The sequence below is a fragment of the Dreissena polymorpha genome, chromosome 12, assembly GCF_020536995.1.
Source record: "Dreissena polymorpha isolate Duluth1 chromosome 12, UMN_Dpol_1.0, whole genome shotgun sequence".
Taxonomy (NCBI): Eukaryota; Metazoa; Mollusca; class Bivalvia; order Myida; family Dreissenidae; genus Dreissena; species Dreissena polymorpha.
The window spans coordinates 41,151,659-41,175,537 of record NC_068366.1 but is presented as its reverse complement, the minus strand read 5'-3'; the positions used below and the strand labels follow the sequence as shown (position 1 = coordinate 41,175,537).

At 37.3% G+C, this 23,879-nt stretch overlaps 2 protein-coding genes across 2 annotated transcripts in view; both read left to right on the top strand.

The window, feature by feature from the left end:
• Positions 1–23,879, top strand: part of LOC127852550 (uncharacterized) — a 210,728-nt gene that overhangs the window by 110,828 nt on the left and 76,021 nt on the right. The gene's annotated exons all lie outside the window — the stretch shown is intronic.
• Positions 667–20,820, top strand: LOC127852876 (cysteine-rich motor neuron 1 protein-like). Its single transcript, XM_052386901.1, has 13 exons — positions 667–833; positions 8,889–9,101; positions 9,410–9,498; positions 11,950–12,057; positions 12,412–12,510; positions 13,833–13,937; positions 14,658–14,866; positions 15,288–15,405; positions 15,915–16,048; positions 16,689–16,818; positions 18,051–18,287; positions 18,908–18,985; positions 19,532–20,820. Exons 1-13 carry the CDS (start codon positions 745–747, stop codon positions 19,930–19,932), a joined length of 2,010 nt encoding a protein of 669 aa, XP_052242861.1. The 5' UTR covers positions 667–744; the 3' UTR covers positions 19,933–20,820.

Genomic DNA, 23,879 nt, shown 5'->3' with positions numbered 1-23,879 from the left:
TCTTACACTCACATGAAGAAATTTTCTGTTTCTTTTATGCCCTTTTTTTTTCAAGAAAATAATTAACAGTACATAATTACGTTATTGCTAATGTTACAAAATACTGGTAGTCCATTCGCATTAATTCTGAATTTCAATGTTTCAAACAGCATCGGTACACACACGGGTACTTTCATACTGTAAAACTATGGATTTTTACACATGATGATATTTTTTTTTAAGATTGCGTGGTGTACAAAGTAATTTTGATCATGACAACAACCACTTTGTGACGTTGCGAAATAACCATTAGGCAATCGGTTAGGTTCGAATTGTTTCCGTAATATACCTGAATATATACAGGTGTCATCAAGTATCAACAATGCAATATTTTGTAATCTAAATTTTGAGTCGGATACGGATGCAATATTTGTGACGATCAGGTAAATATATCACTTAATCATTTATTGTGTTATGTAAGAAAAGGGCGCGAAAATAATAATCATTATTACCACGTCACGTAAACTCCGCAGCGTAGGCGTATTCGTTGACGTATAAAAACAATACAGCGCTGAGAAAAAAAACCTAAGTGCATTAGTCCTATAATAATCCGTGGTTTGCACATTGTTGCGTTGGTGCTAACATATACCACCCGTGCGTTTCGTAAGCGACCTATTCATCCGTAACAAAACGAAAATAGTATACACATATGATACGTGTATTAGACCTCAAACAGGAAGCGAAGAGGACGGACATTTATTGAAAATGTCGTCTGATTTGGGATTTGCGTTGTTTATTGTCGTGGCAATTGCCGGGACAGCGACTGGTTCGTGGTTCAACCCTTTCGACCAGTCGTAAGTATAAATTACAATAGATTTGTTTTGCTAGTTTTGAACAACCTATATAAAATGTTGATAATTCAAATATATTTTCTTTAAAACTAGATCTAGATTATTTTTCTGTGCAATATATATGTATATTTTTTAAATGTTGCTTTTTCTACTTGAAGGGTCTTTTGAATGTAGCCGTTTTGTATTGTTTAAATGTATATTTTATTATCGTTATAATCATCATCGTAACAATCATCTTCCACGCTAACGCCACATCGGCGTCATGAACAAAAGCATGCATTATAGTAATAGTTATCACCATGATCATCAAGACCACAGAACCACGTCATTTAAACTGGTGAATATCACCATGAAAACCACTGCTTTTAATCTTCTTTACTGCTGATTTATATCGACCAGATGTTCGCTGAACGCGACCGATAGAATGAAGAATTCGGATCGAGTGTGACATTGGACTGAGCGTATAACAATAACTCTTACATAAACACAGTTCTTTAATCACCCGCAAATAATGCATACTGATTGTATTACAGGATTTGTTGTCTACTTTAGTCACACTCGTTTGAAACTTTGCAATGTTTCATATTAAATTGCGGGTCGCATTCTAAATCAATGCGTCGAAAACGATTTTAAAATGAGCGCCTGGCTGCACATAATTTAACATGCAAATTGCATCCGAGATGACATGATTCTGATTCTGTAACTGATGATGCATTATGCATAACTTAAGCATGCCAATGAATGAGCTGGTTTCTTGTCAATGTTAACATATCGACATAAAAGAACTGTTTGGTTGAGTTGTCAACTGCCTCTATCACCCTAAAAAGAAATAACAAAAACATCTTTCCGTTCTATTTACGACAAGGCCTTCACCTCACGGGTTGCACGGTATTTTCGTGCGGTGTTTGCTAATAAGGTGAAGCTGATCAATACCCTTACGAGCCATAGTGATCCATACAATGTACAAATGTCGTATGCTTATGAGCTGTATGTTTATACAGAAATATATAAGTGCTCACATGATCAATTGGTTAATTTGAACGTCGTTTAAAAAAATAAAATAAATTTTATATACGGATACGCACTCAACGTTAAACCGTTATTCGTTGTATCCTGGTGCTCCGCATCGAACAATAAAAAAATACACAGACCGCCTTTGGGACGGTGCGTATAATAGAAATCTTACCGGGAACTTAAATACCACGGGCCACCTCTTGCAAGGGGCCTAAAATAGAAATCTTACCGGGAACTTAAATACCACGGGCCACCTCTTGCAAGGTGCGTATAATAGAAATCTTACCGGGAACTTTAATACCACGGGCCACCTCTTGCACGGTGCGTATAATAGAAATCTTACCAGGAACTTAAATACCAAGGGCCACCTCTTGCACGGTGCGTATTATATAGATCTTACAGTGCACTTAACATAGAGTCGCATTTGGCACTGTTATTATTATTGAGTTTCAACCTGGCAATGCAAGACACTGGGTCGCATTTTGCAAGGTGCCTATGAAATAGATCCGCCACGGGCACTAAAAGACCCATGATGTGTAATATATCTCGCGCACAATCCTCCGTACCAAGATCCGTAGACATGCCTTAAAGCGACTATGGCCATTTAGGATTGATTCTCAGTGTATCGAGAACATGGAACTACGGTTAACACATACACTTACAGATTGATGTCCTTGAAAAGGCATTATTTGTTTGGAGGTTAACGTTGGTCGTTACTAGAACGGATCACAGACGGAAACAGCTGTTAAAAAAATTCATAGAAATGATGTTTTCATGTATTTAGCAATCGACGTAAGGGTCTTTCCTTGACTTGTAATATAGACATAATGTAAATTTCACAGGCCTAAATATTTACGCAGTTTTTTTTTTTAATAACATTATTAAGTTTAATACTTTACTCTGTTTAAAATGCTCGTAACACATTCGATCCTCACTGACGGCGCGTACATGATATAATAACAAACACAGCAAGAACTAGTTATAAACAAGAAACGGCCTCAAGAGACGTCGATGCGACGTGCTGAGAAAATAATCATAAAAACATGTTTTAAATTTAAAGTAACATTTCAATAGTTAATGATAAAATGCCAAGTCCTATATATCAACATTATTAGCTCGGATGTTTTCGGAGAAAACCCGAGGTATTGTCATAGCCAGCTCGTCGTGTCGTGTCGTGTTGTCCGCCGTCCGCCGGCGTTGTGCTAACACCTTGACATTTTGCTCTAAAATCAAAGTGCTTCCACCTACAACTTTGAAACTTCATATGTAGATGCACCTTGATGAGTTCTACACGCCACACCCATTTTTGATCACTGTGACTTCTAAAACTAGAAATGGCGCGGCAGAGGCCGACGCGTATCCCCACGCCGAATGTTTGATCTAGGTGTGCCCCAGGGTTGGTAATGGGGCCATGCATAGCTGAGATTGACCGTATTGTCATAAGAGAAGTTCATCATCAATTAGAAGTGAATTGGTGTAGAAATGAAGAAGTTATAGTAAAAGGCAATTTTGGGTGGGTGTGACATATGTGGGTAGGGCGCCCCAGGGTTGGTAATTGTGCCATGCATAGTTGAGATTGACCGTATTGTCATAAGAGAAGTTCAGTATCAATTTGAAGTGAATCTGTGTAGAAATGAAGAAATTATAGTAAAAGGCAATTTTGGGCGGGTGTGGTCTATGTGGGCGGGGCCCCAGGGTTGGTTATGGGGCCATGCATAGTTGAGATTGACCCTAATGTCATAAGAGAAGTTCAGTATCAATTTGAAGTGAATCTGTGTAGAAATGAAGAAATTATAGTAAAAGGCAATTTTGGGCGGGTGTGGTCTATGTGGGCGGGGCCCCAGGGTTGGTTATGGGGCCATGCATAGTTGAGATTGACCGTATTGTCATAAGAGAAGTTCAGTATCAATTTGAAGTGAATCTGTGTAGAAATGAAGAAATTATAGTAAAGGCAATTTTTGGTGGGTGTGGTCTATGTGGGCGGGGCCCCAGGGTTGGTTATGGGGCCATGCATAGTTGAGATTGACCCTAATGTCATAAGAGAAGTTCAGTATCAATTTGAAGTGAATCCGTGTAGAAATGAAAAAATTATAGTAAATGGAATTTTTTGCTGGGTGTGGCCTATGTGGGCGGGCGCCCCAGGGTTGGGATTGGGGCCATGCATAGTTGAGATTGACCCTAATGTCATAACAAAAGTTCAGTATCAATTTGAAGTGAATCCGTGTAGAAATGAAAAAATTATAGTAAATGGAAATTTTTGGTGGGTGTGGCCTATGTGGGCGGGGCGCCCCAGGGTTGGGAATGGGGCCATGCATGGTTGAGATTGACCGTATTGTCATAAGAGAGGTCCAGTATCAATTTGAAGTGAATCGGTGTAGAAATAAAGAAGTAAATGTAAAATAACCTAAAAAAATGAGTGATAATTTCTGACGCGGCCCCACCCCAACTGCTATAACTTTTGACCCAGGGGTCAGATCAAAATTCCAAATAGTGCAGGGTCGCACATATGCTCATAGCTACCATGTGTGTAAGTTTCAAGGTTCTAGTGCTTTTAGTGTAGGAGGAGATAGTGGCCAGGACGGACGGACGGACGGACAGACGGACGGACGGCGGAGATAACCACAATATCCCCACCTTTTTTTCAAAAAGCGTGGGGATAAAAATCCAAAAAAAATCTTACAACTTTCGCAGCCGAGCGTGGCACCCGTTACGCGGTGCTCTTATATTTTTTTTTGTCGTGAATAAAGCATAAAATAAAAAAGTTTGCTTTCCTCGTTTACGTATATTTTGCATTGTCGAGCCCATTGTGGACTCTCACATTTCTTCGTCATTGCTCTGATTTCAACCCACTCCCGATTATTTAACATTTTGTAAAATAATTTCATGTAAATAGCTGTTTCAAAATGTTGGATATCTTTATTTACTACGCTTGGTTTGTTCGCATAGAAAATTATCCCCGTGAGACTGAGGTCTCACTACAAAAGCGTGTTCTCATATGAAACATCATGTTCGCAGAAGCGTTCTTACACAAAAACAACTGCAATAACAACAACATACAATGACACTAAATTCGGTTGTACATTGGGGTGTGCGGTGAAATAAACCGTGTGGTAATCCGCATTTCAACCTACTTAGCGTCAGAAAAATTCATGTAACTTCATAATAACATAACAATGATAAAGAGTGAGCTTATTGTCAGATATTTATTATTATTATTATTATTATTATTATTTACCATATTTATATAGCACTTTTATCATGAATTCACACGTTCAAAAGTGCTGTACAATACAAATGCATGGTTCAACCAGTAAAATTAACAAAGAAATTTAAAACTATGATACACAGCGATAGATGGACACATATAAAACTGAAAATAGATAGAAACCTACATACTACGAGGATATAAATGACAAGCATATTTATGAACAATTATAAAATATGGTATTTAAGAATTAAAACAAATTATAAAATAAATACCCGTAAGCGCTTAAAAGAAATTAATACCAAGCTAAACATAGAATAAACGTTTAAAATAACAAACTACTCGTAAACTGGTATAACATAAATCGGTGCTTTGTTTAGTCTTGTCACAGAATTAATTTTGAAATAATCATCATTGCAAGTAAATGTTTGCGAAATAGTGGGTTTTCAGTGCTTTCTTAAAGGCTGGTAATGTTTTAATGTCTCTGAGCGATGCTGGTAGCGCGTTCCAAAGTGTTGGAGCGGCAGACCTGAACGAACGGCCTCCGTACGACACAGTCCTGGTTCTCGGCGCGACTAGCAGGACTGAGTTATTCTGAGATCTGAGTTCTCTGCGTGGAGTGTAAATCTCAAGCATACTCTTGATGTAGCTTGGTGACTGTCCTTGAAGTGCTTTAAACACATGCATCAGTACTTTGTACTCCACTCTTGCATGTACAGGAAGCCTGTGGAGTTCCCTAAGCACCGGTGTAATGTGACCTTGTCGTGGTGTCCTGGTGATTACACGAGCAGCGGTATTTTGAACACTTTGAAGTCTGTTCAGAGCATAACTCGGTGATCCACATAACAGGGAATTACAGTAATCAAGTCTTGATGTTACCAAAGAGTTTATCAGAGATTTTGTTGCATCCACAGTCAGGTATTTCCGAATTCGACCTATTTGTCTGATCTGGTTGTAACATGATCTGGAAACAGAGTTTACCTGCTTTTCCATATCTAAATGAGAGTCTAGAATGGCACCAAGGTTCCTAACAGCTGTTGTTGGTTTGATAACAGCTGTGCCGATTTTAACGGTGAAATTTTCAGTTTTAATGTGCTTTGGTACACAGATAATCACTTCTGTTTTGTCGGCATTAATTTTAAGTAAGTTGTTATTCATCCACAGTACTATATCAGTCACACACGCTTCAATTCGTTGCAGCGCATCTTCGCGCGAAACAGAATCCTTGGGTTTAAATGACATGTACAACTGGGAGTCATCGGCATAGAAGTGATGTTGTAGATTATGCTTTCTACAGATGGCCCCCACTGGTTTTGTATACAAGCTGTAGTTTTTGGGTCCCAGTACGGACCCTTGAGGCACTGAATAGGTCTTAAGTACGGGTTTGGACAGCTCGCCATCAATGCAAACAGTTTGATAGCGGTCGGTCAAGTACGACTTCATCCATCTTAATGGCTTGTTTGTTATTCCAAATTGCTGTTCGAGTCGGTTCAGAAGAGTGGTATGGTCGATCGTATCGAATGCGGCTGATAAATCCAGCATAACTAGAATAGTGGCTTCGTTCTGATCTAGAGACTGAAGAATGTCGCTCTGTACACGCAGTAGCGCCGTCTCAGTGGAGTGGAATTTTCTGTAAGCCGACTGACGCTCTTCGTGCAGGTTATGGTTATTTCAGTAAAAATTAAAGTTACATAACATGTAAACGCAATTGCGTTATATATGTCATGCTTAGTGTTATTTAAAAGACTGTATCTTGCATAATCATGTACACGTATTTAAGTGACCTTTATTTTAAACTTACAAACGATACTGTTTTGTACTTTTTTTGAAGACGACTGACCTCTGTACGCGTCGTTTGTAATTTGTGTTCAAGCCGCTCTCATGCCCTATTGTGATGGTAGTGTTTTGCCATATCGTTCTGGAGTCGCAAATATGTATTGCATCTAAACGACACATTACCATATTTATCGATTTAGCTTATCTGCTTCAAACGCGAAAACAAACTACCGGTAAGTACTAAAGGCATCCCCTCTATTGATAACGGGAAAATCGCATACAAAATGATTCCGCCGATTTTTGAAGGCGTGATTTCGAATACCACTATAGGCACTATCAAATAAAATACACTGTTTATGATTGTAACAATATATTATTGATGATATATAACTCTTTACGGGAAAAAAGTAGTTGTAAATCACATATATACGTGCTAAGTTGTTAATTCTTATCATATATATATACGTGCTAAGTTGTTTATTCAGCACACATATATACGTGCCGAGTATGGATAAACTGTGCAGTTCAATATTGAATCGAACAATCAAATGTATGTACATGTAAGTCATATGTTCACTCTACGTTATTTTTATAAGTTCGTTCAACGCTCTCACATAGTTTTGTATCGTCATTCAATATTTACAATATCCCGACAGCCGGTGATGATTTATTAGTGAATAGTTGTTATTTAAATGTTGGATTTCTTGTTACGCAAGGTTTGTTCGGGTAGAAAACGTGACTATCATGGTTATTTTTAACTGACTAAATAAAAGACTTTGAAAAGCAGCGTCATAAGCACTATATTTACAAACCGTGTCATTGAATATAGCTAGATGTATGGTAAGTCCTGTTTATTGGAGCGTTTCGAAAATACACACAATACGGTTGTTTCGAATTTAGAACATTGAGACCGACGATGAAAATAGAACGCCCCGTGTTCAATGTACTAAGCGTCAGAAAATGGTACATTATGCCAATACAATGTTGTAAATTGTTGTATTTATTGTCATATCACGTTTATTAACGTATATAGTTTTATTATAATACATACAGTATGTGCCATGATATAATAAAGGTCGGGTTAGTTTGGTTCTAATTTTACGGACTGTACCTTACATAACCGTATACATTTAAATAACACTAGTTTTGGTTTGTAGTTTTCTTAAAACGATTGGCCTCTTTACACGTCTTTTTTAATAAGTGTTTAACGCCGCTCCAATAACATTTTATGGTAGCTAATTTTTACCACATCGTTCTTGAGTTTGAACGAATGTGGTATTTACTTAAATTCCTTTCAATACGTTACAATGCGCGCCGGCGAGACACGTACGTTATTTTTAGGCATTTCTTTTTCGACATAAACATAAATAATAAAATAAAAACTATCGTGTTATCGGCGCACCTCTTTCGTGTTGTCTTTTTGCTCAATTTATTAAATGTGACTGCTGTTTTGTTAAATAAGATCGAAATTACGCATGGGCATGTTAGAAAACATCTTAAATGCATTAAATGCATCTCGCTTGAGTGAATATGAGATTTTTCATGAAATAATGTGCGCATCCTGTTCAAAAAATGATATAAAAATGAACACGCAGAATGATTCATTTCGATTTTTCTCTCGATTCAGTGATGTTCGGTGACGAAAACTGACTGTTTATTCGTTCGATTCATATTTCATGTCCTGTTTTTAGAATGCAACGGCGTGTTACGAATGCCACGCATGCCTTGCACAAATGTATATCCATATTATTTCAAACGTTTGTGTTAAACCCTATTATTATCCAAATGAGAAGGCACTTAGGAACTGAAATAATAAAGAGATTTGACTGGTTCTTAGTATTTTAACTCTTCCTCCGCGTAGAGATTTGACTGGTTCCGACTTCATAAAAAGATTGGACAAAACAAATGTAACCGTAGACTTAGACTTCAAAGAATTATGTATACCCTCTCAATTTTAATGTTCTTCTTTTCTTTTCTTAATGATCATACCATGTACTAAACCACAAAAAACAGGCGTACGCTGTTGGAGATCTTCTATGCTGGATCGTTTGTTTATTTTCAAGCTCGTGGTACGATCAGAAACCGGAAAATTGTCCAAGCGTCAACAACCAAACTCACGTCTGCTCAGCGCTGTCGTCTGGTAACTTTATCTGCATCAAGGTTGCGTGTTGTGACTACTTCCGGAATCAGAACATCGAAGCTCCGGAGTACAACGGAGAACATGATAATGATCCCGATTATGACGTCACCTACTTGGGGGATAGTGGACTGTGCAGGTATTATCAGAAACGTTCGCGTCCTTTAAACAATCATAGAACTGTTGTGATTGTGTTTCTTTTAACTTCATCAACCGTATAAACAAAGTAACGGTTAGAAACAAATTATCTGGGACCATATTCGCCTGTTACCTTCGCATTTAGTCATCAACATCATCCATTTTACTAGAAAACGTGATACAATGTGTACAACTTCAGTTAAAGTTTATCCCTGGTGTTCAACTTTCATCTATACTCTACATACCTACACGATGTTGATCTAAATATTTACCATAAAATTTAAACTGTTTTCCCGTACTGCCTCTCAGGATGTGCTACACCCAAAAGTATTGCACGCTTTACAAGTGCTACGACCGATGTTGCGATGGCTACACCAGAGACAGATACGGAAGATGCAGTAAGTTTTCTTTCTTACTACTAAGCGAATGAGTAGCATAATGTATGTAGCAACATCGTGTCCAAACATATTGTTTTAGCTGAAATCTTTCTGATATAAAGCGTACTACAAGTATAAATTCGAGCATTTTTTTGCAATTGGCTTTTAAGTGTTTTAAAAGCGACTGTAGCCATAACAGACGAAAATGCGTGCACTATATCCAAGCTGTTAAAATCATATTTATATCAGCTTTAAAAAGTGCCACAAAATTTTGTCATACAGTGTATTTTTGTTTAGACCTTTGAATACGTAATACGTATGCGAATATTCTTAGTACGTAAACATATTTCTTTTATACCTTATGATAAAATATGACATTTTTGCAGTGAAATAACAGCAGTGAAAATAAACAAATTGTTATTTTCACCGGTGAAAATAACAAATTTGCGGAACGACTTTGTCTTTTTTCAGATTGTCATATCAAGATAATCATTTTTTTTTATGATCACGAGTGAATAAAAATCGGTACTCCACCGAATTCAACAAATTTCTTTTTAATGCTTTTTTTCACCGTTTATTTACATTGTAAAAGAGTTTAACTCGAGAATTTCGCTGGAATTTATGACGTCATTTTGTGTATTGAAATATATTGAGGCACGCCGCGGGAGAAAGGGTAATTTTTCAGCAAAAGGGAAACAGCTGTTAATTATTTTCTTGAATTTTTTTTCTATGATCACTCGTGAAATAACAAACGATCTTACGCTGACATGAACAAATATCCTCTATATATATTCATACTTGACGTTCATTTAAAGTGTGTTTTACGTGTGGTACGGATATTTGAAATTAAATCTTAAATAGAGTGGTTGCAGAAACCAGTTAACTGTGTAGACCACAACGCGATTAATATCCGGTATATCTTATCTCCAAACACACTGATAAGTTTCTGAATATAGCATTCATAACCGGACCTAAAAGGCGTATCAAATAGGGTGCAACATAATTCAAATAACATCATGAAATGTAAATATTCTTCATATAAGCGTGGTTTTTTTATTCCAAATGTATTGATAAATCAAGTACCATAATACTATCAAGAGATATAAAATAGAATTGAAGACATGCCGAACCCAGTTAATGTGAGTCTCGACTGTTCCAAAATTAAATGCTGACCAAATCTTAATTGATAAATGTTTACATACGTGAAAAAATGTTCAAAGAATATGCTTCGGTACATGACTTACCGTTATGAAAACACCAGCTATATAATATGGTAAATCATACTACAGCAGTTTTCATACCGTTTCGTTCTGTATAGTGAATACTAGCATACTTTAGACAAACTCTTTGATTGCGTGTCACTTTAAGTATCACTGTTAGACTTTTCGAGTTATACCTTGTATATTTAATTACTTAAACACACAGACTGTACCTGCTTATAAATGCGGAAGTTTAGGAGCGTTTGTTTTGTTCAAATATAATTTTTTTCATGTTGTTTTACCTGGCATTTGAATAAGGAAAATTATAAAACGTGCCAATTTACACTGAAATCTAGATGAGGAAATTAAAAACCACGAGCATCTTGCGGTTATATAGCGATAATCTTGCCATATTCGTACGTCATCGTAAAATACAAGGAAAAGTTTAATGTAAATTTCATGAAACTCAATCGATACACATATGAGTCGTGCGTTGGCCACACAATGCACACGTACCGTGAGCAGTTAATTAGGTGCAGACCGCGATATGTCCATTAAATGACCGCACGGTTTCCATACGTTAACCGAACTATGACCAAACGCTGATGAATCGATGACCATTCTGTGACAAAAAGGTTACCACAGGTTGTTTATTAGGTGAGCATACCGTATCCGTTAGGTCAGCGCACGGTGTCTGATAGGTAAGTACAATATGTCAATTAGTTTAACGCACGCTGTCGGTTAGTTGATCGAACGGCGTTCGGTATGTGACCATACGGTGCCCTTTTGTTGACCGCACGCTGTCGCTGAGGTTACCGCACGGTGTCTATAAGATAACCACATGATGTCCATCAGATAACTGCAGAATGTCTCTTAGGTTACCACTCGATGTCTATCCGAAGTCAATTAAGTGACAGCCTGATGTCTGTTAGTTGACCGCACATTTTTGTCTATCTAATACGAGTCTTTGGGTAACTGTGTCCGGTAGTTAACCGCACGGTGTCCTTAAGATGACCGCGCATAGTCGGTCTGGTTTCCGAATGATGTACGTGCGGTGATCGAAAGTTGAAGTTTGGGTGATCTAACGGTGTCCGTTAAATGACCACACGGTGCCTGCCAGGTGACCAAACGGTGTCTGTTAGGTGACTGCACGATGTATGCGGTTCATATGCGCTCATATTCATACATGTATGTTGCCGCTGTTTACAATACTTTTTAAACGATTATAAAATTATCTTAATTGTGACCCGATTCGACGTATATTCTTATTTAGGCAACTTCAGTAGCGGTGCTTTGCAGTGTGAGAACGGAGGCAAGCCCTACAGACATGGGTTCTACTGCAAATGCCCACAAGGATTTACTGGGCAATCGTGTGAAATCCGTAAGTTTATCCTTTGTTATTTTGATAATTAATTTTACAAATAATATAGCTATAATATATATATTTATGAGTTAACACCGTATTATACTTTAAAATGTTTCTTAAGTGACGCAATTATGTCATATATTTATGTTCCTCGTTACTATTTATAGTTTTAGAATATTCCCCAATTCTTCGATCAATGCTAATGGAAATACAGCCCCAATAAATTAATGATAATACAAAGCTTGATCTGGAATGTCGCACGTACGTAAATTTCACACGCTTTCAAGCTTTCGTTCGTCACTTGTTTAGTTTTTTTTCAATTACTAAATGGACCGGGTATGTATTGTATCATCCTCTCTTTATTTGCAGCCGTATGTAACTGTATGAACGGCGGTAAATGCACTGTTCGGAATGGACGGCCTTTCTGTAACTGCACGGAGGGTCATTACGGCAATCAGTGCGAGTTTTGTAAGTAAAGAATTTCACGGACTCAAACTGAGTTCTGTGATATTTTTAGCTCGGCTGTTTTCGGAGGTACCCGAGGTATTGTCATAGCCAGCTGTCATCTGCCGTCCGACGTCCGCCGTCAGCCGTCCGCCGTAGGCGTCGTGCTAAAACCTTAACATTGGCTCTAAAATCAAAGTGCTTCCACCTACAACTTTGAAACTTCATATGTAGATGCACCTTGATGAGTTCTACACGCCACACCCATTTTTGGGTCACTAGGTCAAAGGTCAAGGTCACTGTGACCTCTAATATAAATCTTTAACATAGGCTCTAAAATCAAAGTGCTTCCACCTACAACTTTGAAACTTCATATGTAGATGCACCTTGATGAGTTCTACACGCCACACCCATTTTTGGGTCACTAGGTCAATGGTCAAGATCACTGTGACCTCTAATATAAAACTTTAACATAAACCTCTACATTTGCTCTAAAATCAAAGTGCTTCCACCTACAACTTTGAAACTTCATATGTAGATGCACCTTGATGAGTTCTACACGCCACACCCATTTTGGGTCACTAGGTCAAAGGTCAAGGTCACTGTGACCTCTAAAAAAAATAATTCTTACAAGCTTTCGCAGCCGAGCGTGGCACCCGTTATGCGGTGCTCTTGTTTTTATCTGCTCCGCTAGGGACTGAATCGCTTAAAGCACGTGATTTTTAAGATTGTGTTTTAAAGGGGCCGTCCAACAGAATTCACGTTTTGGAAAATTGACAAATTAAAAAAAGTTGTTTCAGATTCACAAATTTTCGTTTTCGTTGTGATATTTTTGAGGAAATAGTAATACTGACCATTTACCATGTTCTTAAATATCTATTACATGCATCTTTTGATGATTTAAAATTTGAAAATTATAAAGCGTCGTGCGACGCGAATTGGATTGAACAATTTGGAAAGTTCTGTTATTGTCGTTTTATTTTGAGATACTACGAGGATTGCTTATATAGGTAAAAAATACATCCGCTCTTAGCATGAGCATGGATGGTCGAGTGGTCTAGGCGGGAGACTGTTCACTCCAGGACTCCAGGGCTCGGTGGTTCGAGCCCTGTTGAGGGTTACTTTTTTCATTTTTTAAATTGTATTCTTGTTTGTTTTACTGATTTTTAGTTCAAATGTTTAAATTTATCAATATAAAGCATTTAATGACAAGCTTCAATAATCGCCTTAATCTGTTGGAATGCCCCTTTAAGAGTACGTTTTAAGACTGTGTAAAGTTGTTGATGGTCCAATGGGTCCTTATTCTCACTGCTGCTGCTGTTTCTAATGTGCGGAACTATTTTCAGCGACATGCCAGACTTGCCTCAACGGAGGCACATGTCTGCGTGACAACAGGCGCGAGTACTGTGTCTGCACTCCGGAGTATGTGGGAGACAGCTGTGAGAAACACTGTAAGTATTGCAGTAGCGGTGACTAAAAATGGATGGTATCACACTGATATACCATTCCAGAGACCATCGTTTAAATTAACGGTATGGTTAATGGAAATTTCTGACATGCTTATTTGGTTTTCAACCAAAAAACTCTTTGTAAGAAAGGAATGGATGTCATATATTACAAGCAGTGCAGATAAGATTAAAAGGCTGATGTAAAATGCATTTCTGAAACATTTGCATTTCTAACCATCAAATTGTCGCTAATGATAGACTAGGTGAAGATAGAAATTATGGGCACTTAACGTTTGTTAACTCCAATGGTAAAAGTGCCATTGAAAATGCCATTATTTCTAAATATTTATTCAACAAGGTTATACATTTTGGAATCGGCGAGAGAACTGAGTCATGTCAGTCATTTCCCGTTAGACATAAAATTTAAATGTAATTTAGAAAAAAAAAACGTTGTTATGCCTAACCCTATGAAGAACCGTAAACAATATAACGCACAATAGTTTTGCACAACTTCGTTCCGGAACCTTTCCGATAGAAATCGCAAACGGCAGATATCGCGGTATCTATAGAGAACAACGGCTTTGCCCTATTTGCGATGCTGGTGAAAAAGACAGCGAATTATATTTCATATTTAAGTGCCCTGTATTGCAGGATATACGAGAAACATAATTATATACAACGTACATTTTTCATAAACCCATAATGAAACACTTTTTTTTTCAGTTAATCAGCCGGGAACCTGTCCGTCATACAACGGCACTCAACCGTACTGTTGTGGCGAAGAATGCTATAGCAACTCTGATTGTTCCGGGGACCAGGTCTGTTGTAAGGAGGGCTGCAAAACGGTGTGCCGAAAACCAGTTGCAACCTGCACTGCAAACGATGGTACCCGGCTTATGGCAGGCCAGATCTACAAGCCCGATTCTTGCACAGTTAGTTTATATACTTTATGTTCATGTTGCATATCATTTGGTGTTATTCCATTTTCATCACATACCACCTTCGTATTAAACACAGTTATATCGGCACATCAAGGTTAAAATGCAGTATTGGGCAAGACGGTGATTTTGTGGTTTTGTATCTTTAGTTGACTTTATTGATTTTGCTGGCATCATAATTTTTAGCACGATAATTTATCAACAAGTTATACTTCTCAATCAAATGTCGGCGTCGGCGTGCACGTTATGCTCTTGTTATTTTAAACGATTTGGTAAACAGTTGTCTTGACCACCGTTACTTGCGTCTATAGATTAAATCATAGTTTGTAGGGATTCTAATTTCTTTTTTTATATGTAAAATACGTATTTCATATACGCATCGAAACTGGTTCGGAACCGTACCACCCTTTTTCAGGATTGTTACTGCCAGCCGGACGGAGACCTCCCGTGCCGCTCGATGAGTTGCGCACCGCCCCCTTGCGGGCAAGATTCCCGGGTTACCATGCAAGGGGAATGCTGCGCCTCTTGTGGGGGTGAGAACTTTGTCTACGTTATAGGCCTTTTTTTAAATATTGGCTTGTAAATTGTTATATTGATTATACATTTACTTTTTATAGTTCATGTCTTGAAAAGGACATTGCAATTACAAAGATAAACTTATTGAACGAATATCGAATATCGTTTCCTCGTTAGGCAAACTTACTCTATTTTTAATATATTTTATGCAAAATGCATATCAATATACTTTTGTTTTGCAAACATTTTAGACACATTATGATGAGTTTTTTTTATAATTTAAACCTCAAATTTAAGAGTTGTGTTTATCCAACCGACAACTGTGAAGCGGACACTATGGAACACGTATGTTTTAGCACAGTCATCACCTCATATTTAAAATGTACATTCACGAAGAAATGCTTATCCGCTTTTTATCACGACATACTGTTTAAGTTATTTATCATTACCACGACTGTGTATAAACGTTTTTATATTGTAAAAACAGTTCGTACAATTCAAAGTGAGTGCTCTGTGTATATTCTAGATACTGCTCGTCCCCCTAGGATTATCTGTCCGAGCAACACGGTGATCCTTAACACCAGTTCCGGCAGTACCGAGACATTCACCGTCTCGAATACACGGGTATCCGCTTCCTACGGCTATGATAGAGAACCTATCGTAAGTGGCGTTGTGTAGATTTTGAGTTCCTATTTGTAGGAATAAAAGTCCTTGTCTGCTAACATTATGAAAATATAATTTTGCAGATATCGTTTTATAGTACATCTTACCGACGAAAATAGATTTTTAAAAATTTTGATAACGAATGCTGCCTCTAAACTACTTGGTAAATCAATGAAGTGTCGAATTAACTACATTTTCGTAGCAAGCGTTCAGTTTAGTATACATTATATACGCATTAATAGCTTTCGAACACAAACGTATTTAAATATAGTTTTTACTAACTGAATAGTGTTCAGTGACATAAACATATATGTCTTTCACAATAAAGTGACTTCAAAGCAAGGACTAATATTTTGTTAATTTGTCCCTTACTGTACAAAGATTCACAGTTTGTGGTTCATTTAGCTTTAAGAAGTATTTTAAAAACGATTATTTTCGAAACATTGAAAAGTGTGTGTTTATCATTTACGAATGTATAATATATCAAACAAACAAGGACTGTGCAATTCTGTAATCGATCAAAAATGTTTGTTGGAGTAAACAATGCACTGCCTCATTTCAATTGTTTTACAATCTTTGAGTTGTTCTTGTATAATTACAGCACACATGAAGTATCGTCATATTTGTTTGACTCCAGGTTACGTTCAGTCCAGAATTAATCCGTCACTGCGCATGTTCGGATCCTCTCAGCCGCACTATCAAGGTCAAGGCGTCGGTTCAAGGACTTACAGGCATTGCTGAGTGCACATTTGAGGCAGTCCTTCGTGGTAAACTGCTTTTTAGAACATGCGATGTTCAATGTTTTTTAGTCGTCACATAAGGAAGTGTTAACACAGCCCTTGTTATGCTGAGGTGGCGAAATGTAGTTAATATATCATAGAACTCATTCCTCGACGATCCTTGATTTTAGTGCAAATTCAACCTAAGCAATGTTTTGAAACCTCACTGCATGCGAACACAAATAACAAAGACATGTACATTTATATGGCATTAAACCTTCTCAGTGGTAAGCACTTCCTCAGCGGTATCCAATTTTACCTTTCTAGCGGTAACCGCTATCATTATTATCTTCTCATCGGCAACCACATTTACCACCTAAGCGAACCACATTTACCTTAGCTGTAACCACCATATAACCTCTCCAGGATAACTCGGTTTCCTGCCTATCGATTACCACGTTTGCCCCCCCCCCCCCCTCACTCCTCAAAGTAACCACTATTACCACCAAACGGAAAACGCTATTACCTCCCCAGCGGCAAGCACTGTTACCTCCCTTGCAGTAAGCACTGAAACCTCCCCAGCGGTAACAACTTTGCAAACCAATATTAATTATCAAACGGTAGCCACTTTTACCACCACAACGGCAGCAACTGTAATTTTATTAGCTCGACTGTTTTCGGCGAAAACCCGAGGTATTGTCAAAGCCAGCTCGTCGTGTCGTGTCGTGTCTTTCCGCCGTCCGCCTTGCTAAAACCTTAACATTGGCTCTAAAATCAAAGTGCTTCCATCTACAACTTTGAAACTTAATAAGTAGATACACTTTGATGAGTTCTACACGCCACACCCATTTTTGGGTCACTAAGTCAAAGGTCAAGGTCACTGTGACCTCTAAAAAGCTTTCATTCATTCAAAACTGCACCCTCAGCCGAGCGTTGGCACCCGTTATGCGGTGCTCTTGTTTTATATCTTTCCTGGTCTGGAAGATTAATCAATTTTGGACTGGTTTCGAATGTTATTGTCATTAACATATCGTATAAAGTAAAAAAAACAATCTGGAAAAAAGTACATAAAAGCTTATTTTATATACAGGATATGTAATAAAATCGATCATCAATACACTGTTTGAAATAGCGACAGAGAATCAATAAGATTTGCTCGCACCAGTCGGATATCTGCGAAGAGATATTCGTACTGTGATCTGCTTCTTAAACACCTGTCAGATAGGCCCTTGAAATCCTGAAGTTCCGAGCTATATCGTGCACGTACTGATATTTTGCAGACACTATAGCGCCAGTGTTCAAGACCTGTCCAAAGGACATCTACGTGATGGACTACGAGGTGCCCAAGTGGAGCGACCCCGTATACTCGGACAATGTGGGCGTGTTCCAGAAGGAGTGCCCGGACGCGCGCTACAGGCAGCCCCTAGCCGCGGGAAACTACTCCCTCAGCTACGTGGTTTTGGACTATGAGATGAACGAGGGACGCTGCGACTTCAACGTTTACGTCAGCTCTCCAAGTAAAGAGATATTTCGTTAAATCTACAGGCCTCGATTTCTCAAAAATAGTAAAGCTTAGTTTTAGAATAATAGAAACTGATTTAAGTCCCATATTTGATTAATTCACAATACTATTTTAAAGTTGATGATGGTGAACAAAATACTATTGATGTTGTTCAGTTCATAACAAATTTTTTATGAAAGCTTTTAATATGTGTAAACGGTTTTTTGCACACTAAATTAATATAAAACAAAATAAAATATGTTCAATGTATTCACAGTTTGTATCCAATTTTAATGATCTATACTAAAATACGAGTACCGGGGTAATTCTCATTTTAGGTATTTATTATGAAAACCATTTCTTCTATTTTAATTGAAACTATTTGTGTTGTGCACTACAAAATATACCTGCTATGTAGATTTAAATCCTTATAATTGTTGACGACCGAAATTCCTTAACATGATACCATTCTATAATATAGACCAATCGATGCATTGGTACATATACGGTTTATTCCATAGATCAATCAATTCACCCGTTACATGTATGGTTTTGTCAATAAACCAATCGATGCACCCGTTACATGTACGTTCATTCAATATGCACCCGGTACACGTACGAAGTGATCCATTTCAGACACGCCTGTGGAGCAGCTCCCACAAGGACAGCGGGAAAGGCTGTCACGAACCCCGGGAAATGATGTGTTTCAAATTGGTGAGTGCGTTCCGTAGATTCTTTGTAGATAAATTTAGCATTAAGACGATCGTCTTTGCTAAGATATCATACCATTTTGTATTTCATATAACATTATCGTCACAGCATTTCAGAGCCGAATTGTTGGCTGTTTGAAAGAAACAAGTATATAATATATAGTCCGCCAACATTAACTGGATACGAGGGAACTTTATGAGCATACATTATGTGCATTAAATGTTTCCTACATATGTATTCGTTTTTTTTCCTGCAGGTGCCCAACACTCGTCGAAACCACCGGATCTACATTCAGTAATCAATGTATTGCTCGATAGGATAACAGTATTTTGACAAAAATAAAAACAGATAACGTTACGTAGAACACTTATTGCGATAAGCTTTTGTCGATAACTTGATTCCAGGACGGAAAATGTATCCAATGTAACGGTAGTTAAATATAGTTATTAATGCGTAAAGATCGGTGTCAGATTAATATATGCGAGCTATGCCAGCTGTCGAAATCAGTAATGATAACAACAACTGAAGCGTACAAATCGTTGTTTTCAGTTGGAGTTTCGATTGGTGCCATTGTACTGGTGGCAGTCATTTTGGTCGTCGTGTTCGTCTGCAAACGACGACAACGACTGAACAATCCACAGAGCGATGCGAATGCGCGACGCAGACCACGTGACCTTCGAACCGGGTTCAGTCACGGTATTTACGCGATTCCTGGCGATCTTGACGTGAAGCTGCCCCCGTACACTCCCTCGAAATCCCCGCCGCCATACGACAACCCGGACTACATCAAGGCAGACATCGTGGACGGGAAAGACTACTTGTCGCAGCCACCGCCATATTACATCAACCCGGGCTACGAAACAATGTCATCTGTCCGAAAGGAATCTGTCGGAGACGAGAACGTGTCGGTCAAATCCGACAAAGTGAAATCCGAAAAGGCGGATAAGTAGCGTGTTGAGCATGCCGTCATGTTCTCCGAGCAAATCGAATCAAAAATTGAGTTTGACATTGTTATGCTTCCTTTCTTTGTAATGCATAATAGGTGTTTTGTCTATTAACTGTTGCACGAATGTACCCTTTGAACCTTCTGACATTATGTGCTTGTATATAGTTTTTTTTTGTTTCAGTTATTTGCTATATTATATTACATTTGTTATACACGGATTGGCTACTAACTTATACGCTTTTAATGTATCCATTCATTCGCTTAAGTATTTTGACTCGAAAACATGCATTATTCAGTCAGCAACTACTTTTTGTATAGCAGTACGTGTTTAAATACGTCAAGATTTGGACATGACGTTAATCAAAACTTTGCCTAGCAATAGTTAACCTCTGTGTCAATGCGTAATACGTTATATGTTATATCTTCGATGTTATATAGCACGTACTTGTATTACATCTATAAGTATATATCTATTTAAGTTTTGCATTACGCTTAATGTACGCCATACTCACACTGATTTAAAATGGGAAACTAAGCTTTCCTACTCATTTCGTTTACATCTGCTTTAGGTGACATAATCTTACATGCATGGGTGTTGTTTTTTTAGCAAATATATTATCGTTGTGGGTTTGATTAGTTTGTCTGGAAAAAAATGTTCCTGTCAACACCGCTGTATCAATTAATGCATTTATTTTCAATAGATATTCTTTACATGAAATATTGTTTTTAAATATATACGGCGAACTGTATATGAAGCTATATTTGTACAACTGTGAAGCGATCTGTTTATAGACCAATTTCGTGTGAAGCGAAATTTGTTCGACCAATTATCGAAGCGATATTTTTAGGACCAACTATGTGATACGGTATTTGTATTAAAAGACAAACTTGATGTGAAGCTATATTTGTTTTACAAACACTATGTGTGAAGCGATAATTTAACGAGCAACTTTGTGTACATATTCACATTCGCTTCTTTATTACAGCTCTTTTTATTTAAGAGTTAAAATAACGATCACAGTCTTTTTGTTTGAGTAGGTACTGTGCACGTATTTGCACTGTCAAATGCGTTAAACGTCTCAAATCACATGATCGAACTAAGCTCTGCGATTGGACAATTCAACCGTATGATAAGAATAGTACTGCTATTATATGAGAAACGGAAAAGCACATTGTTGAGACCTAAATATCACAACATAGAAAATGTAAACAATATGTTCAGTATTTAGAGATGAATTTATTAAAGGTATAAATAACCAATGACATTGTAAAGCTCATGTTATCAAATAGCCCGATATCGACAGCATTAGGTTCTCACATATTGTATGTCGTACTGCAGCGATAAGCCGGATTTTTACAATAAAAAAGCTCAGTATATATCTTAAATATTTCCATCCTGTATGCCTGCATTATGAATGGAAATATATGGTACAATTAAACTATATTGTTTCGATCTTCGGTGTTCTTAGATGCGAACATGGATGTTGTGCATATAAGCGTCGTTATTTGGATATTTTGTACGTATGTCGGAGATACCTGCAAGGCAGTTATGCTGAGTTTGGCGCTGATTGAAAGTATAAAGAAAATTATTTGGGAATGGAGATGATCAAAAAGAATTACTTGGCACAAAAAGTCAACGCAAATATTCAAATGGACCTGAATACATCTTTTCAAGGCAAGTTCTTTGCATTGCTAATATTGATCTGTTCATTGACATCGATAGTATCTAAAAAAGAAAGCATGGATTCATCTTTATTTAATTTATAGAACATTGTATATGTGATCTTAGTTTGCGAGAGGATTTAAACGCACATTTCCGAACATCGAGGCAAAGTAGTAAGCTTACTCATTTTTAAACAAGTAAGCCTAAGTAAGTTGGTAATGCATTACGAATGTAATTTATATGGAGACTCCTAGACAACCAGACAGTGAGGGAAAATTTCCTGAAAGGAAATGTGCGGATTCCCCAGAGCTTTCAATTGTGTTCCTTGTTTTAACATTTTTCGTCCCCAATCGGGAAATAAATGATTAGTTTTCAAGCGTATATAAACATTGATCGGTGCACGTTTTTATTTGACAAAGATGTAAAATCTATCAAAAGGTTCAGGATAGACTGTTCTAAATTTCTGCCGTTCAAGCCGCATTTTTTTTTAAATTATGCAATCTTCAAGTAAACTTTGTCCTTAGTTGATTGGTTATGCACACAATACAACAAAGCTATATATATATATATATTGTTCCGATTAGGAAATCAAAAACCGCTCCGGAAAATAGTGTTTTTTCTGAGAACACGAAATTCGTTATTTTGCGATTTTGAAATTATTTTTTGAAACCTACTTCAGCCCATATAGATATGTTTATTTATGGTAAAATAACATTATTATATCATGAAGCAGATTTTAATTTTTGCCTGATATTCATTAAGGAATTCAATTTACGCTTTTTGTTTATTTTTCCTGTAAAAAAACAATTCGAGGTCTCTTTGAAATCGGTCATATTTATTCGGAGCTTTTGTCTTCTTTTCGCAGCATACTTTATGCAAGTTTGATGAAATGTTGATACAGAACTATCATATTTGTTCTTCTAACAATACAACATTATTATCTTCAGTGTACACATAACTCATTATTCACTTTAATAAAACGGTTGATGCAAAAAGGTTTTGAAACGAATGTTATACAAAAAGAGTGATGCTAAATGACGCTGCACGAACTACGCAATTTTGATAAACTTGTATATTTCATTTCCATTGATTATGTACATTTGTTGCCATACCATTTTTGGCTATTCATTGACAACATATAATCAATGATTGATTGACAAAATGTAACAAACAGCATGTTCATTGGGCTGTAATTCACTTTTGTCTAGTTCTGTCAGTATTGGCAAATACCTGTCAATTAATATTTGTTCGCCCTGAAAAATACAAATCAGTGCTGTTTTAGTGCAGATATTTGATCTTAAGATTTTCTCTTTTGTTGAACATTATTACTCGTTTTTAATACATTTATGTATACATGAAATAAACAATAAAGATCGCCATATATGCTTTCACTAATTAAAAAAACCCAACAACAATGAGAATTATTAGCTTAATATGAATGAAATACAATGTTGCAGAATGAAATACAATGTTGCAGCACAAACCTTCCCAAATCAGCTATGGTCCATTCCAAAATTACAAATGTTGTTTTGCTTTTACTATATACACACATAATTATGTTTAAAGTATTAAGAGAGTTCAAACAAGGAACGAAGAGATCTGAATAATGCAATTATAAGATTTTCAGCAACATTCTCTTGCCGTTTCTTTGACAAAAAATGAATAAATTCGCAGTAAAGAAAACCTGAAGCATATAACAGTGGTTCAGACAAAACACATGTTTAAATAGCTCAACGGTCAATGTTACACATACAAGTCAAGTACAGTCACGTGCTTTGACGGCATTTGCACAACTGGTTACTCCGATACTTGAAGTTGCCAACTGTTCCAGACACAAAGAGTACATCTGTCTAATAAATGATCGATCCGGGCCCCGTTTCATCAAAACATGCGATGCGATATCATAGGCGATCGGCGATCGCTGAATTTATACCTGCGATTGCGATAGTTGATGAAACGGGGCCCCGACTCGCAGTGAACAAAACCGTCCAAGGAACTTCATTCACCAGCGGTAGTCAACAGACCAATCACATCGACAGAGTCACTAACATCGCGAGCATCGTTCGAATCAACCGAGCAATATGCATCAAGCGAGCCATTTATACCAACAGATTCAATACAATCACGGGAGCAAATTACATCGCGAGAACAAATCACATCGCGAGAAGCAATCACATCGCGAGAATGTATCTTACAACGCGAAGAAAGATACACGAAAAACAACTAATATGACCGAATTTTGCGAAGAGTTTCAATCAATGTGGGGTGTCATCATCATGTTAAAGTCC

What these genes read in the sequence shown, in the direction of transcription:
- LOC127852876 (XM_052386901.1), top strand. Translation starts at nt 745, where the DNA reads ATGTCGTCTGATTTGGGATTTGCGTTGTTTATTGTCGTGGCAATTGCC. An exon ending in CGGCAATCAGTGCGAGTTTT is followed by an intron (nt 12,511 to 13,832) that starts GTAAGTAAAGAA and finishes AACTATTTTCAG; the next exon opens with CGACATGCCAGACTTGCCTC. An exon ending in GCTATGATAGAGAACCTATC is followed by an intron (nt 16,049 to 16,688) that starts GTAAGTGGCGTT and finishes GTTTGACTCCAG; the next exon opens with GTTACGTTCAGTCCAGAATT.